The sequence below is a fragment of the Chaetura pelagica genome, unplaced genomic scaffold (assembly GCF_000747805.2).
Source record: "Chaetura pelagica isolate M959 unplaced genomic scaffold, ChaPel_1.0 scaffold3, whole genome shotgun sequence".
Lineage (NCBI taxonomy): Eukaryota > Metazoa > Chordata > Aves > Apodiformes > Apodidae > Chaetura > Chaetura pelagica.
Genome location: NW_009952974.1, coordinates 12403010 through 12417672, shown reverse-complemented (window position 1 = coordinate 12417672; position 14663 = coordinate 12403010). Strand labels below are relative to the sequence as shown.

At 39.1% G+C, this 14663-nt stretch overlaps 1 protein-coding gene across 1 annotated transcript in view; it reads right to left on the bottom strand.

The window, feature by feature from the left end:
• Positions 1-5696: 5696 nt before the first annotated feature.
• Positions 5697-14663, bottom strand: part of LOC104387395 (mitogen-activated protein kinase kinase kinase MLT) — a 59112-nt gene continuing 50145 nt past the window's right edge. Inside the window, exons 10-11 of the mRNA XM_009996157.1 lie at positions 10358-10493; positions 5697-6163 (exon numbers count right to left, since the gene is read on the bottom strand). Of these exons, the coding sequence (XP_009994459.1) occupies positions 5795-6163; positions 10358-10493 (505 nt within the window). The 3' untranslated portion in view covers positions 5697-5794. The remainder of the gene's footprint in view (positions 6164-10357; positions 10494-14663) is intronic.

The following is a 14663-nucleotide window of genomic DNA, read 5'->3' as shown; positions in this document are numbered from 1 at the left end:
AGGAGACCAAGATCCAGTGTAAACCACTCACAACTTTCAGCTGTCGCTGTGCAACACCCTTTGCAGCATCCATTTGAAGGTCTCATTGAAGGACTTGTGACTGCTCAAAACCCCCTGACTTCTTCATATCTGTGACTTTTTGCTGCCCACTCTACTTTGAGAACTCCTCAGATCTTCTTCCTCCTCTTCCACCACTGTCTCTGTCAAACCCCACTGGGCACAAACCATGACACCAGTTGAAGTCACCTATGTGAGAAGTACCCAGCAGACCCTCAAACCTATTCCTTTGCCCACTGCTTCCCCAAAGGGGGCAGTGCCAAAGGCATCAGGGTGAAGTGACAAAAGGGAAGATATGTCTGCCAGGAAAAGAGAGACTTGCCTCATTTTTTCTCTCTACTACCCTGTATTTCCAGCCAATCTTCTCAACATACTTGCTCTTAGTCAGGCATTTCCTATGCCAGCAGCTACCTGGGCAGGATGCTGTGGGGCAAAAGTAGTGCTGGGGAAACAGCTGAACACAAGGGAGGACAAGTAGCAACTGTAAACGTCCTCAGGAAGGCAGTGGGTTGTGCCTTTTGTAGGAGCTTACAGTCAACCCGGCTGGTGCTGTGGAAGGAGCCCAGTGCATTAATTTGCACAACCGAATCATTTACTGCAGAAGTCCAATATTGCATGTTTAGTTGCACAATGGACTTTTCAGCTTTTCCCATGTTTAAATATAAGCAGTGGCAGAATATGTTCTGTATGATTTCAAATTTTCTTTTTAAAAGATGGGAGAATGAAGGAGAAATGTCACACAATGAGTAATACAAAAAGTGACTTAAACCGGCAGACCATAAGGAACCTCTTGAAACACCAGCATTTTACACAGGGACACGGATGCATAAAATTTACTGACAAAATGTTTATTGCAAAATAGAAGTTTGGAACAAAGAGAAGCAAAGGAAAAAGTTCACATCAAAAGAAAGTTTGTGACACCAATTGAATTGAATACATTGCATTATTTCTTATTGTTTGTTTGCTTTGGTTTTACACTGGAAAATCAAATCCACAGTGTGAATAAAACAAGACATCATATGTCAAGTGCAAAAAAGAGAATAACTGACGCTGCAAGGTTTTACCACACAGAAGTGTAACATTGCATGTTCCACACAAATGATATATTCAGTTTACAGCACAAGAGTTTTGGCACAGGCATTGCGCTCAGCTTTTTTTTTTTTGGAAGGGAAAATTAAGTTTTCTAACACTGTGAAAATATTTTCTATTCAAATTTCATCAGTTCACACCTGAAGTGTAAGTAGCATTGACTCCTACTATTCAGTACAAAACTTTCAGTAGTGCAAAAGCAAGAAATGCAGTGGACTATATCTGACTTTTAAAGGCATATGAATATTTAGCACACAATATAAAATGTTTAAAGAAGGTTGTTGCTTCTACAGTTTTAAAATTAAATCTTCACACATCAGAAATCTTTGTGCAGATTTTACAGTGTACACTAAGTTGGTCTGGGGGAAAAGGGAAAGGTCTCTCCTCCAGATTCCTACCAGTGCATTTTAAGGGCTGTGAAAATTACTAAATGAACTTATTTTTCTACCCGAAAATTCTACCTAGGACTGTAGTTAAAACCTCTGTCAAGTTAGATGTCTTATTAAAAACCTGTAAAAGCTGCCTGATTACAGAAAAAGGAACTACAGCACTAAAGACACGGTAACACTGCTGAATACTTAACAGCTCTATGCACACTACAGATTTACTGCTGATAGCAATATAAATCATTATTGCATCAAATATTTCACTCATAATAACCACTTTAAAATCCATAAGGAAAGGAAGTCAACATCTAGCAAAACCACTGGAACGATAAACAAATGACAAGTCCAGAACATGACTACATGTCAGGGAGCTGTGCCAGACCTCACCTCCTGGAAGCCCTTCCCAGCTAGAGGGGACAAGCTCCGAGTCAGGCAGCCCACAGCTGGCTAGGGGTGCAGCACACCTACACACCAGGCCTTAGGACACTTGCTGCCCCAAGGGATTAGTGGTGTGATCATCACAAAAATTATTAGATAAAAAAATTTCCTCCATTAATTCCTCCATTTTTTCCATACTGCTGAAGGAAAAGAAAGGGAGTTGGACATCCTGTCTTGGTCCCAGCTCACTTGGTGGCTTTATGCAAGCCAAAAGCTGATCCTCACTATTCTTCTCTCAGGTTATTTACTCATCTAAGTTAACGTTGGCAATACAACAGCCTGGTAAAAACAAGAAGTTCTGGCCTGGTTCTTATCCTTCCCTTTCAAATGCAGCTATATTATTTTTCTGCAGATACCTCCAGGGCTTTATGGAAGGTGGAGAAAACTGGGATGCCAAAAGGCCTGGCAGGAACTAGCGAGCTGAGAGGTGTATGAGGCATGCAAAAGCTTTTGGTGCTTTTACTCAATCCAGAACAGCCAGAGGAACACCTGCTGAGTTTGGTTAACACTTTCATAAGCTCTGTGGCTGTGAACTGTTGTGAAGATCTATATATCCTGGTGATAATACAGGTGGAAGATAGACTGGGTTGCACTGCAGAGCAAAATCAGGTGTGTAGAATGCAATACTCTGACCTCCTCCAGCCAACATAACTGCCCACCAGAACCACTTTCAAAACCTTTATCTAGTGAGAAATGTTATCAGAGGCAGAAACAATACAGCCTTACTCTCACATAGGATTTTTGGCTTCTAAGCTGGCATCTGGTATGAAAGTCATCACAGGAAAGCTAAAATGCAATCAATACCATCATTTTTTAATAAGCATAACCAATATTATAAGTATAACACTTTCTCAAGGGAACTGCATCAGAAGAGTCTTGTCACAAACATCACCTTCTCTGGAATTCAGAGACTACCTTTGATACTTTGAACACACAGGTAGGTTTTACAAGAGCTTAAATTTTATCTTATATATACCTTAAATATAGTTTAATTTACTTTCACAAATGATGTATGGGGAAACAAGGGGGGGGGGGAAGAAAGAGTCTGTCTTTGTTTCATTAAAAAAACCTGGAACTGAATAGCAGAAATTCCTGTGAGCATGATCCTAAATTCTGATGATATTCTGCTGAAATAAGTTACAAGCCTCAGCAAGCACAAACCCAGAAGAAAGACTGAAATCTTGTGATTTTCCAAGAAACCCTATGTCATACTACTTAAGGACTATTTTTACTTCTGTAAAGATTAAAGCGTGGATTTACAAATTCAGTTAAAACCCATGCAAATAAAAATGTGCATGAAGTGCTCTGAGACTGTCAGATGCTAAAAAAGTGCAAAACATCAATGCTAGGGAGAGTTTTTTGAGTACTAAATGTACTGAACCAAATTTCATTTTCAGTTAAACATGTACAACCCTACACTGCTTATGTGGTACAGTGATTTATGCAAAATGACACACATCTTAAGATCTAAAGTGCATATATTACATTACACAAATCCATCAAATTTTCCTGGGTGCAAAGTGGCAGTTACAAAAATAGTATCATTGCTGTGGGTGTTAGCAGACATAGACTTACAAAAATAGTACAAATCTGCACTGGAAACAGCCTATCTGCTCTTATTTCCCTTTAATTATTTGCCCTTCAATTTCCTTTTTTCCTCCCTAAAATCAGTTTGTTTTGATGGACCAAAGAAGCCATCCCTGCCTGTGCTAAAGGAGCAAGTTTCTCCTTGGGATGCTCCCATGAACCTATTACATCATTTAAATTACAATCCTGTCAAGAGAAAAGCTTCCTGATACAAGAGAGTTAGCTTCAAGCCAATTCTGCAGCTGTTACAAAGAAGGTGGAATGTGGAATGACATCCTACAGAAATTAAGCATCTTGGAGGGTCTAATCCTATGCAAACCGAGTGGAGCAGGCTGGCTTGAAGAGCAGCACTTGCTGCCTTGCACGTTACCAGTGCTGGTGCTTAAGGATAAAACAATTCTCTCTCACAACCTGAAGAGGTGCCCGCTCAGCACTCTAGAAAAACTCCATCAAAGAACTTCCTCTTTTGTTGAGTGGACACGTAATGATTTCAGGCCTGCTATCTAATGTATCAATTTTTTTTACTCTACACAATCTACAAAGACAACATAACGCGTAGGTTAGAACTGTGCAACAGGCAAGCCTATAATTAAAGAAGCCACTCAAAAAACATAAGCTTTGATAAAAGACATCCTTCCAGTATTTGAGAATGGAATTTTGATGGTTTATTCCCACTACAGCTGAACTAGACAGTAATGTTTTTCTTTTGAAATGCTGCCCTTCTTCCTTGGGCAAATATTTTAAAACAACTTCTTTTCTAACCTGCATTTGCGTTGGCACTGGTTTCCCTCACTCCTGCATCACCACTACAAGGGTCATCAAGAGAAACACACTTGCTGCTCTGAACATGAGTGCCTGGCAGGCAATTATTTCAGCAGGTTGTTACACACCGGGCTTTACGGTAAGTCATAACAGCAGTGGCAATATTTTAAGTGATTTAGCTGAAAAAAACAGGTAGGCAGACACTAGGAAATACTCCTCTTCTTATCACCCTCACAGAGAAATTCACACAAGCCACAGTGATAGGGCCCAAGCTGAAATGTCACTGTGGCTTCCCTTTGTCCTCTCACAGGGGTAGCACACACTGTTCAGGAGATGCAACAGAATCAAAATTTACTAACACCGATTTTTACTCTCAGGTACAATAATAAGTTCATCAAAGTTAATGAGGCTTCCTGGATTTACATCAACATAACTGAAAATTAGCTTCTAGATGACAATATCTGATAATAGATGCAGAGGTCTGATTGCAGTTTGCTTTGCTGGAGTGAATTATCTACACATGCATATACACGTGAGAGGAAAAAGGAGCATTTACACAAATAATCTACTAATAGGGATTATCTGGTTTCTGCTGCACTTCAGTTTTGAACTTACGTATTTAACTAGCCTCTCTCTTCCCCTCAACCAAGCTTCTCTCTTCCTAGAAATGTATTTGTGACTTTCCATGATGCTGCCTTGGAAAAGGCTTTAAATTAGAAACACAGCAAACCCCTTCACTGAAATAGTAAGAAAAGATGGATTGCAGAGAATAGCAAGTCTGGAAGTACAAGTATGATTGACAATTAAAGGGGTAAGGGAAATTACAAAAAACACAAAAGAAAAAACTGAAGTACATTAATGGCATTAAAGGCATTGAAGTTTCCCCCAGTGTTTTCAGATCTTAAGTTTATCAAACCATAGTTTCTGTAATCAGGCATCAAGAATTACAGATATAATCACGGTTCTTAAAATAACGATAGTGTCAATTAGTTCAGAAAGTTTAGTTCCAAATTTCATCAAATCAGAAATAGTTCAGCACAATCTAAACAAAAACAACATGTCTTTCTACACACAAACATGCTCAAAAAAACTGAAGTACATTAATGGCATTAAAGGCATTGAAGTTTCCCCCAGTGTTTTCAGATCTTAAGTTTATCAAACCATAGTTTCTGTAATCAGGCATCAAGAATTACAGATATAATCACGGTTCTTAAAATAACGATAGTGTCAATTAGTTCAGAAAGTTTAGTTCCAAATTTCATCAAATCAGAAATAGTTCAGCACAATCTAAACAAAAACAACATGTCTTTCTACACACAAACATGCTCAGCCTGGAAAATGTCTCCTATTTTTTTTTTTTTTTTTTTTTTTTCTTTTACAGGATTTAACAGACCAAACTGACAGGATTCTTATTCTAAAACTTTATTGGTTTTGCTTTGCTAAAACCGATTTCAGGGTAAATTCTATAACTGATTTCATTCGCTGCTATCATCTGTGTCATCAAAATCATCATCATCATCATCGTCATCTGACCAGTCGAATTCACTGAAACCCAAAGCCATGTTGATTTTCTTCCCTTTTCTCATAGAGGTGGTTTTAGAAGAATTCTTTTTGGCTTGCATGTTTATCTGCATTCCAGAGTGCAGGACAGATCCTGCTTGGTTCAGAGAGAAGATATCCCCAAAGCCCGTCATCATCAAGGCCTTCAGACTTTGGTTCATGCCAGCTACCTCCCCGTTACTTGTTGCTGTGATCTGACATGACATCTCTGCACTGTTTGACTCCTCTGTTTTAGATTCAAAGTAAGACTCCTGAGACATTCTTGCAGCAAGAGGTAAGAAAAACTATTGAAGGGAGGAAAGGACAGAGCAAAAGTGAAAGTTAGAACCAATTTAAAAATCAAGGAAAAAGACACCACCAGATTAGTTGGCAATCAACAGAAAGCACAACGATTAGTGAATCTAAACACAGAGATCATGTAAGAATTCACTAAACCAGACAGCTTCATTCTGGGGTCATTGTTCTTAAAAGAAAGTGCAAAATCACTGAGTTGCACAGCAAGAACCACAGGTAGCAGAGCTTTCATGATGAAAGAATGTTCAAACTCTTCAATCCTTCATTTTGTACAGCACAAAGCAGAATGTGTCATTTCTCAGCCAGATGGACTGGCACCCAAGGCAATGTGGGCACAAGAGAAATCTGAGTTGCTTAACTGAACCTCTCAGGATTGAAGAATAAATTCTATTATGATTAAAGTACCCAAACAAGCTCCCAAGGTTTGGTGCAGAAGTAGCAGTCCTCTAAATATCAGAATAATGGCAGCAGTATTATTTGAGCAAAGACTGGTTTTGAGCTCAGAAGGAGAGGAAGGGGTCACCCTGAGACAGCCACAATCAGAAATGAGCCTCTCACCAGTGCAAAGGACACAGGAACCAGCCTCCAGCCTGAACCAGCACCTTGCTTCTGGAAGCTGTCCCAGGGAGGAGCAAGCAGGGGAACAGGGGCTGTTTGGTTGGCTGGTCAGCTTCTTCAGCTTGTTCTTTTGTTGTTGTGGGTGTTTCGTTGTTGTTGTTCGTTTTTTTTACATCAGATTAAATCTCTACTGATTTAATCTTCACCTACAGATAACAGTGTTTTCCTGATCTAGCCTGTAGTAACAAATGAAGTGTACCCTCACCAGCTAAATAATGATTAATGTCTCTTCAGAGTAGCTGGGCTAGTAACTTCTGTGGCATGATTGGCTGTTCTCCACAGGGAGTAAAAACTCAGGAGTTTCACCTCAAAATAAACTACCTACTAAAGCAACAGCAAAGGAACAGTGTGTGAATACCTGAACATCTTTTTTAACCTAATCAGAAAACTGACTGAAAAGTCAATGGCAGTTGGTCACACCAGGTCACAGTGGTGATAACATTGATGCCCTGATCTGTAACACAGGAGACTCCTTGGTCAGGCTGCTCAAAGAGCGCCCATTTATTGGCAACACCACTTACACGGACTAATTTCTATCATTAAAAAGGATAATTTCTTATTTTGCTCCTCTGAAGTTCACCCTACTTACATAGGCTTTTTGTCTGCACTGTGGTTAACAGAAGTTAGTGAGCATGGTTTAAGAAACAAAAATAAACTTCAGAGTGGGGGATTCATGCATCCTATGGCTGAGGAAAGAACCTGCAGCCAAGCTTCCTGTACACCTGGCTGTACAGGAAAAAAAATACACTATCAGCAGAGATAAAGGACACCAAAAGCTCCTATTGCTAAAGAGAAGGAATATTTTAAAAACAAGATCTAGCTACAGAAATGAGATGCCTGTCACATGATGCAGTGACAGACAGTTCTTCTGTCAGCTATTGGAGTTTCAGTCACTCGAGGTCCATGGAGAAGCATCCCCTGACAATATGGGAATAATTCTCTATAAAAATCAACAAAGCTGCAAAAGAGCTTTCCACTAAAACACATTTCTGGGTCAGTGTTTGTGCAACACCTGGCAGTGGGTGAGCTGCAAACAGGCCATAACTGTGGCTCATTTTTCAAGTTATAATCATTTTACTTCCTCCATATTTTGCCATCTTATTATCTTGAGTAGTCAGGAGCTCTATGTGACAGGATCTGCCTTTGGTGACACAATGCATATGATAGCTATCATGAAGAGACTTTTATAGATGGCTGAGGTCCCCAGTCATGCCACTGTTCTTAAATGACCACCTACAGGTGGACAGCACCACAAATGACTATCTGCATTTCATGTCTTGCTCACTGTCTTCCTCTTAATACGAGCTTCAGCTCAGCTACATACGCTCCCTTCTTATAGTCAGGTCTTCTTTCAAAATAAGTCTCTCACGTCACTACAGCTTTGGACATATTTTACTCCTCCAAATGGCTCTAGATTCCCTTGTGCAAGAGGCTCTTGGCGATCTGCACAAAGGGAATTTGCAGAGATCAGACTTAAAGGTGTCTGTTGTGTAAGACACAGCAGAAACAGAGTCAAAAGAGGAGCAGGGAGAAACACTACTTTCACATAAGTGTTTCTGAAGACTGGCCTCATCCTCCTCTCATGCTGATGTGTGTAAAGCTATACTTCAATCTTTGGAACAGAAGCAGCCTGCCACACATAAGTACCTACCAAGCAGAATTAAGCTTCTACCATCCCTAAAACACTGGACAATCAAGTGGCAGAGACATCTCCCCTGTTCACTTGGTTTGAGTTTCTCCTCCTGCACACCACTTTAATACTATCTGCTGGTCTCTGGCCTTTGCTGCAGAGCAAAATGAAGAAGTAGCTGCAGAGTGTAGAGCAGGGACGAGAGTACCAGCTAAGACACCACAAGCCCCGGTGTTGGTTAAGAACCAGGTATAAGCGTAGTGAGCACCCTAAGCTGTGGTATTAGCTTCAGTTGCCCTGTCTTTACTACTGTTTACAGCCAAGGTAACCTTAAAATCCAGCAGTGCACCTCCCTGTTGCAATCCTCCAGTTTGATACTTCTGAGCAGACATACCCTGAACCAAGGAAGGGAGGGAGACAGTTGACTCCAAGGATTCCAGTTCATAAACAATGTCCAGTGATATTTTGTGAGTTATTTACAGGTATGAATTTAAAATGTAGTTTTATTTCTAACCAGTGAATTGGAGAGCTTAACTTGCTATGAAAAAAAAAATCCTGCTTGAACAAGTCAATTTTTGCCAGTATGTCAACTTTTTCCCAACTAAAAGGCTTTTTTAAAAGCCACTCCATGTAACAGTTCACTAAAGATCTATGGAGAAAACAAATCCATATTTCTCTATTAGAAGAAATTGCACTTAAATGCAATAGGAGAGTTGGGTTAATGTTATGCAGAAAGATAGTTCATGCTTAGCACAATAGGCCTCAGCACAATGCTTTATTCTTTCAGCAATGCCAGCTCTAAGTGAAAAGTAGAAGTCATAAGCAAGTACAGCATTAAAAAAAAACCCTAGGGCCCTGCTCATGAAAAGAATTGCTCATTAAGGCTGTGTCTCATGCTGTGCTCAGGATAGATGATGGCCCACAGTTCAGTTACTGGAAGTTTGCAAGCATTAAAGCAGGCATACAGATATCTACTGAGAACATACAGTATCTGCACATAGGAAAACATTCATTCTTCATTATTTCATTATGGCACATTCACAGTTGGAACATGAATGCAACTTTGTTCAAACAATAACAATAAGCTATGCCTTAAAACCAAGCTGTATGTAAACAGGTCTGGATGGAATCAAGGTTATAAGTAGGATAAAATTGTGCATAAGAAAACCCACATGCTACTGGAATTTCAACTTGGTAATTATTTTGGCTAGTGCCTTAAAAACAAGTTGGCAATGTGGTATTTTTCTTAACAGCAACCTTATTGTAATATGTCTAGCCATGCACTAACCCTGTGGTCCTCCCTCTGCCAATCAGTAGTTAAGAGCAATACACTTCACTAAGAAATTCAAGATAATCCAAGGAAGCTTTAAAATTTAATTTATTAATAGAAATGTGGCAATTCTACCAACTAGTAAATGGCCAGCACGTTAACTATAATTATGAACTAAAGCCCCAAAATTAACACTTCAAAATTTGACCCCCTTTTTCACAGAATGGAAATTTGCTTCTTCTCAAAGAATTAAAAAAAACAAAACTACATGGGTTTCTCAAGCCTTCTTTTGCAAGAAACAAATGATTCTTACATTTAAGACCAAACTCTGCATGCATTAAAGTCAACTTTCTAGTTGAAAAATGAATTTTTTCAATGCAATCAACTTCTAAAGCTGAGAACTGTAATTAAATCACTAGGAAACTACTAAGTGTCCATGGCACAATATGAACTACCAGCAATATCTGGTATCTAATGTATTAGATGAAATTTGAAGAAAGAATATACTTATTTGCAGTGATGTAATAAAATAAGACTTTAACTGGCCCAAAGGAACAACTAGAGAAAACAGGGGCACTGTTTCCCTGTTGTGGCTTTAAATTTACATAGACAAAGCTCCAAATCCTTTTTGAAGTGAGATGAAAGGTTGAATTATCATCTACTTACAGGAGTATTGGACTGTTCAGTTAGCTTCTGCTCCCACATCCTCAAACGTCGCTCCCGTTCCTTTAGTTCCTGCTCTTTAAAGCTCAGATCACGCTCCAGTTTCTTTAGTCTCTCTAAGGTTGCTTCAATTTCACATCTGCATGGAGACAATTTGTTACGTCTTGTCTTTTCCTGACAGATATAAATTGTTCATAATTCCCACTTGAATGTTAATTAAATATGAAAGGCTGAAAAGTACAATACTACCTCAAGCAGTTCATTTAATTACCAAATGTAAAGCCTTTCAGAGCTTTAAGAACTGGCAATGTTTATACTTGAGAATGACCGTAATACCTTCACAGCTGAAGAAAAATAACATTTAAAAGAGTAAAATACCATGTAACAACAACATTTTAAAAACTGAAATGCTGTATTTTCTCTTCACAACATGAAACATGATCTTATCCACAAAGAAAGTTAATTAAGAACTGGTAATGGGACAATCATTAGCAACACAATACAGGCAGCATAAAAAGTTCATTTGCGTAGATTTATAACTTGGCTACAAATATTTTTAGTCTTATACTCAAAATCCACAGAAGCAGCACTGGTGTGTTTTTTCCACTTGCCTTCCTATTTCTCAAGGTGAAAATGTAAGAGCAAGAACATAAACCATGATATGACCCAGCCCTGCAAATGTTTGCAAATACAAGCTCCCCAAGTTATGAACAGCCAATAGAAAGATTTGGGTTTTCTCTGTTTCTCACCACACATGCAAAGATATGAAAAAAAAAAAAAAAAAAAAAAAGAGAAGGCAGGAAGTGAAAGCAGTACTCTAAAAAGCTGCAGGTACCAACCTTGATGGGTTGCATTTCATGTACCTTAAATGTCAAACAGCACGAAAAAGTGTCAACTGAAGCGGTTTCCTTCAAAATGCTTTCTGATGGACTGTCTTTTAAGCACATGAACTGAACTGCTCTCAGAAAAAATGTTTAAGAAGTTTTGTGCTACAAATGCATTGGGTGTCTACCAGAAGAGACAGAAAAATAATTCTGCCACTAAATTCAGCCACATTTTTTTGCTTCTGGCACAACCAAAGAAAAACTTCCAATTCCCACCACAGGTTGTATTTGCATTTAACAAACTGCTTCAGTGACTGGGGAGACTGTGCACTGCCTGCCACCTATGTCCTGACTATCACTTAAACTGTTTCCTATTCATATCGTAGGAATAGTCAATCACAGTGTTTCATTTTCCTCCTAGAGAGATCAAGCCCCCAAGAAGACGAAGATCATAAAGAGCGCTCTGAAGATAGTTATTGGGGCTCCACAGTGCCAAACCCTCTGCTCAAACTTTCTTATTTTCCCTTTACAATCACACTGCAAACAAAATCTGCTCCTTCTGATGTTGTTCAAAACACAATAAAATAACTGACAAAGTTGGCTGTCATTTCTATAGGGAAGTTATTTCTTCCTGTAAATCTCTTGTCCTAGCATGGAATGATTAGACTCTTATTCAGCATAAAACTAAAGGAGCTCAGGCTCTCAGTGGGGGAAAATGCATACGCAAATAGCGTGTTTAAGTAAATTATTTAAACACTCCAAATCTTCCAAGATTTCTAATTTTAATAAGACATCTATGTCAGAGAGTAACGCTCACTAAGTACAGTGGAAAGATTCAGATCTGGAGTAACTACCAAACTCTACTGCAAACGACAACCACGCTCAAGTCTACTGCAAAAATCAGCCACCTGGGGCATGGACATTTATCACACTTGGATCCTGCTGTGTGAGCTGTTCAATGTGGTGGTCAGAACAAATGCCTCTCACAATTACACTTCAGATTTCAAGCAAAATTCTCTCTCATATGTAGGTATGCAAAGGTCAAGACTGATATCTGTGCTGGGTGGAAAGTGGTCACACATCCTAACAGAGATACAATAAAGGAACAAAACTGAAAAGCACTGAAGGTCAGTGCTTTTCCCCATCACAAACCCTTTATTTTGGGTGCAACATGTATGACGCAATCTACTGTAGGAACTACAGGGCAATTTGAGGAGAGTTACACGTGCTGCTTTTATTAGTTTGCCTCTCAACATCAATGCTACTTTTATGCAACTCTGTAATTTAAAAAATATGTAAATTAAGTTCTCTTTTAAATAACATTCTGCACTAGTTAAGTCCTGGTAACAATAGCTTTCTATATGTCAAAGTCTATTTTGTGCTGTAATTACCTCTCTTCATTAGACAGAAACTTCTCTTATAATAAAAGGTCAGTCTGCAAAAACAGTTGCATTCTGAAAAATAATTCTACTGTATAATAAAACTATGTAATTAAAGAGAAAGCTACCGTACATTGCCCAGTTAATGAGTCTTACTTCACAAATGAAGCAGCTTGAAACATTATACATGGTAGGGCATGTGAATTTGTTTGCTTCTGCAGTTCTGCCATCTAAGTTTACTGGCTTCTCTAGAATAATCTCATTCTGTGACACTGAAGAACATATACTGTATTATTAGAAACTATAATGATAAACAGCCACAGGTTAAAAACAACGACAGGCATTTGTTTGTATATCTTGAATTGCTACTCATTCACTAACGTAAGTATCACTAATAGACTATTTTAATCATTATAACAGCCACTCGTGGGGAGAGGGTGGAAGGAGAAATGCAGTTAGTTTATATGATTAAATGCAGACAAAAAATGTGATCTCTCACTGAACTGGAACATCGTTACTTCAGTAGTAATTTTTTCCTACTGTAATAGAAGTGACTTGAGAAAGAGCTCCAAAAAGATCAAAGAATATGAACTTAAACATAAGGTGGACCTGTGCAACATAGTTGTAAAACAGTGCCCCTATTAGATTAAATAAAAAATTGTGAAGGGTAGGACTGTTAGGAAATAAGGTACTCAATTATTTTACAGAAATTGTAGAACAGGCAGATTAAAATTTATTAATATAAACATCATGAATTGTAAATGTTGCAAATAAGACTACATTAAAGATAGGTCAAAGTGTAATTTATCTTATCACCTCTGTCAGTCACATAAAAACTCAGCCCACTCTCAGTTTTCACACCAGCCAGTCAGAGATGTTGAAGACTCCGGTTACTTGCTGTTACAGATCCATTTCTGGCATCTCCTTCTACAAAAAGAACCTCATGTTGCCTTTTTTTAAGAGTGGGAAAAAATGTAATCCAGCTTGTCTGAGCTTTGATTTGCTTTGCTAAGCGCAGTATCCCTGTGACAGTGCACTATCTGGAACACTAAATTGAAAGTCCCTCAAACGAACAAATAGAACCTTTGCTCTTCCCAAGCCCACCCTTCTCCAGGGCTCTCATAGCCAAGCTTCATTAAAATTCCCCATTTCTTGGTAACACATCTCATTCTTTCCCTGTTGCTGGTTCAACTATCTCTTTGCAAATCACTAAGGGACAAAAAATAAAAGGAAAATAAACCAATCAGTAAAAGCAGGCATTTTTTGGACATGGAAGTTAAAACACATTAAACTTCTGTGCATCTGATGTTAGAAATGGTCTTAAGTCTATTTTCATTTATCCCTTTAGGATCACTGCACACATACAAGCCCTTCATCTACTTTAACCTGTATATTTTGTGCATACTTTAGTCAGTTTGGCTTAACCTTCCTGAGTCTCTCCATACAGGTTCACATCACAGAGGTGTGGCTGCTGCCAGAACCCAGGTAAGAGCCTGTCCCTCTCGGCCCCACACCACCTGGGCCGTTTCTGCACTTCATGGTATCAGCTTAATCCAGAAGTTACCTTAGCTTTCAGGCAAACCATGCCTCATCATGTATTTGGACTTTCTCATATTTCCTTGTCTCCAAGTTATTCCTTCTTCCGAACAAACTGCCAAATTTACCTTTAACACAAGTCTCCACGGCAAGAAGTTTCTCCATTACCTGACAGTGCCAAAGAACTTTGTGCCTACGTGGCTTTCCACTAACACTTGGTTAGCCATTCAACTGAGCAATTTAGGGGCACCAGAGAAAATTTACAAGAAACACTCGGCCAGAGTCACACTCCAAGAAATTAATCCATTTGCCGAAAGAATGTAAGTTTAATGTAACTATACGTCTAGCTAGCTTTTATTCTGCTGTATTGGCAAGAGTTAAGCAGCTGTTCTTCCCAAAGACACAGAATACTCGCTCATCTTTTAAATAAATGCTTTTACTACACAGGGGTGCACAAGAAACCCCGCACAAGGGGGTGTTTTTCTTCCAGCCCCCCTCGCACTGCGCCTGCCACCGAAACCGCGGGATGAAACCCGGGCTGTGCACAGGAGCGGCGCCACGAGACTCCCC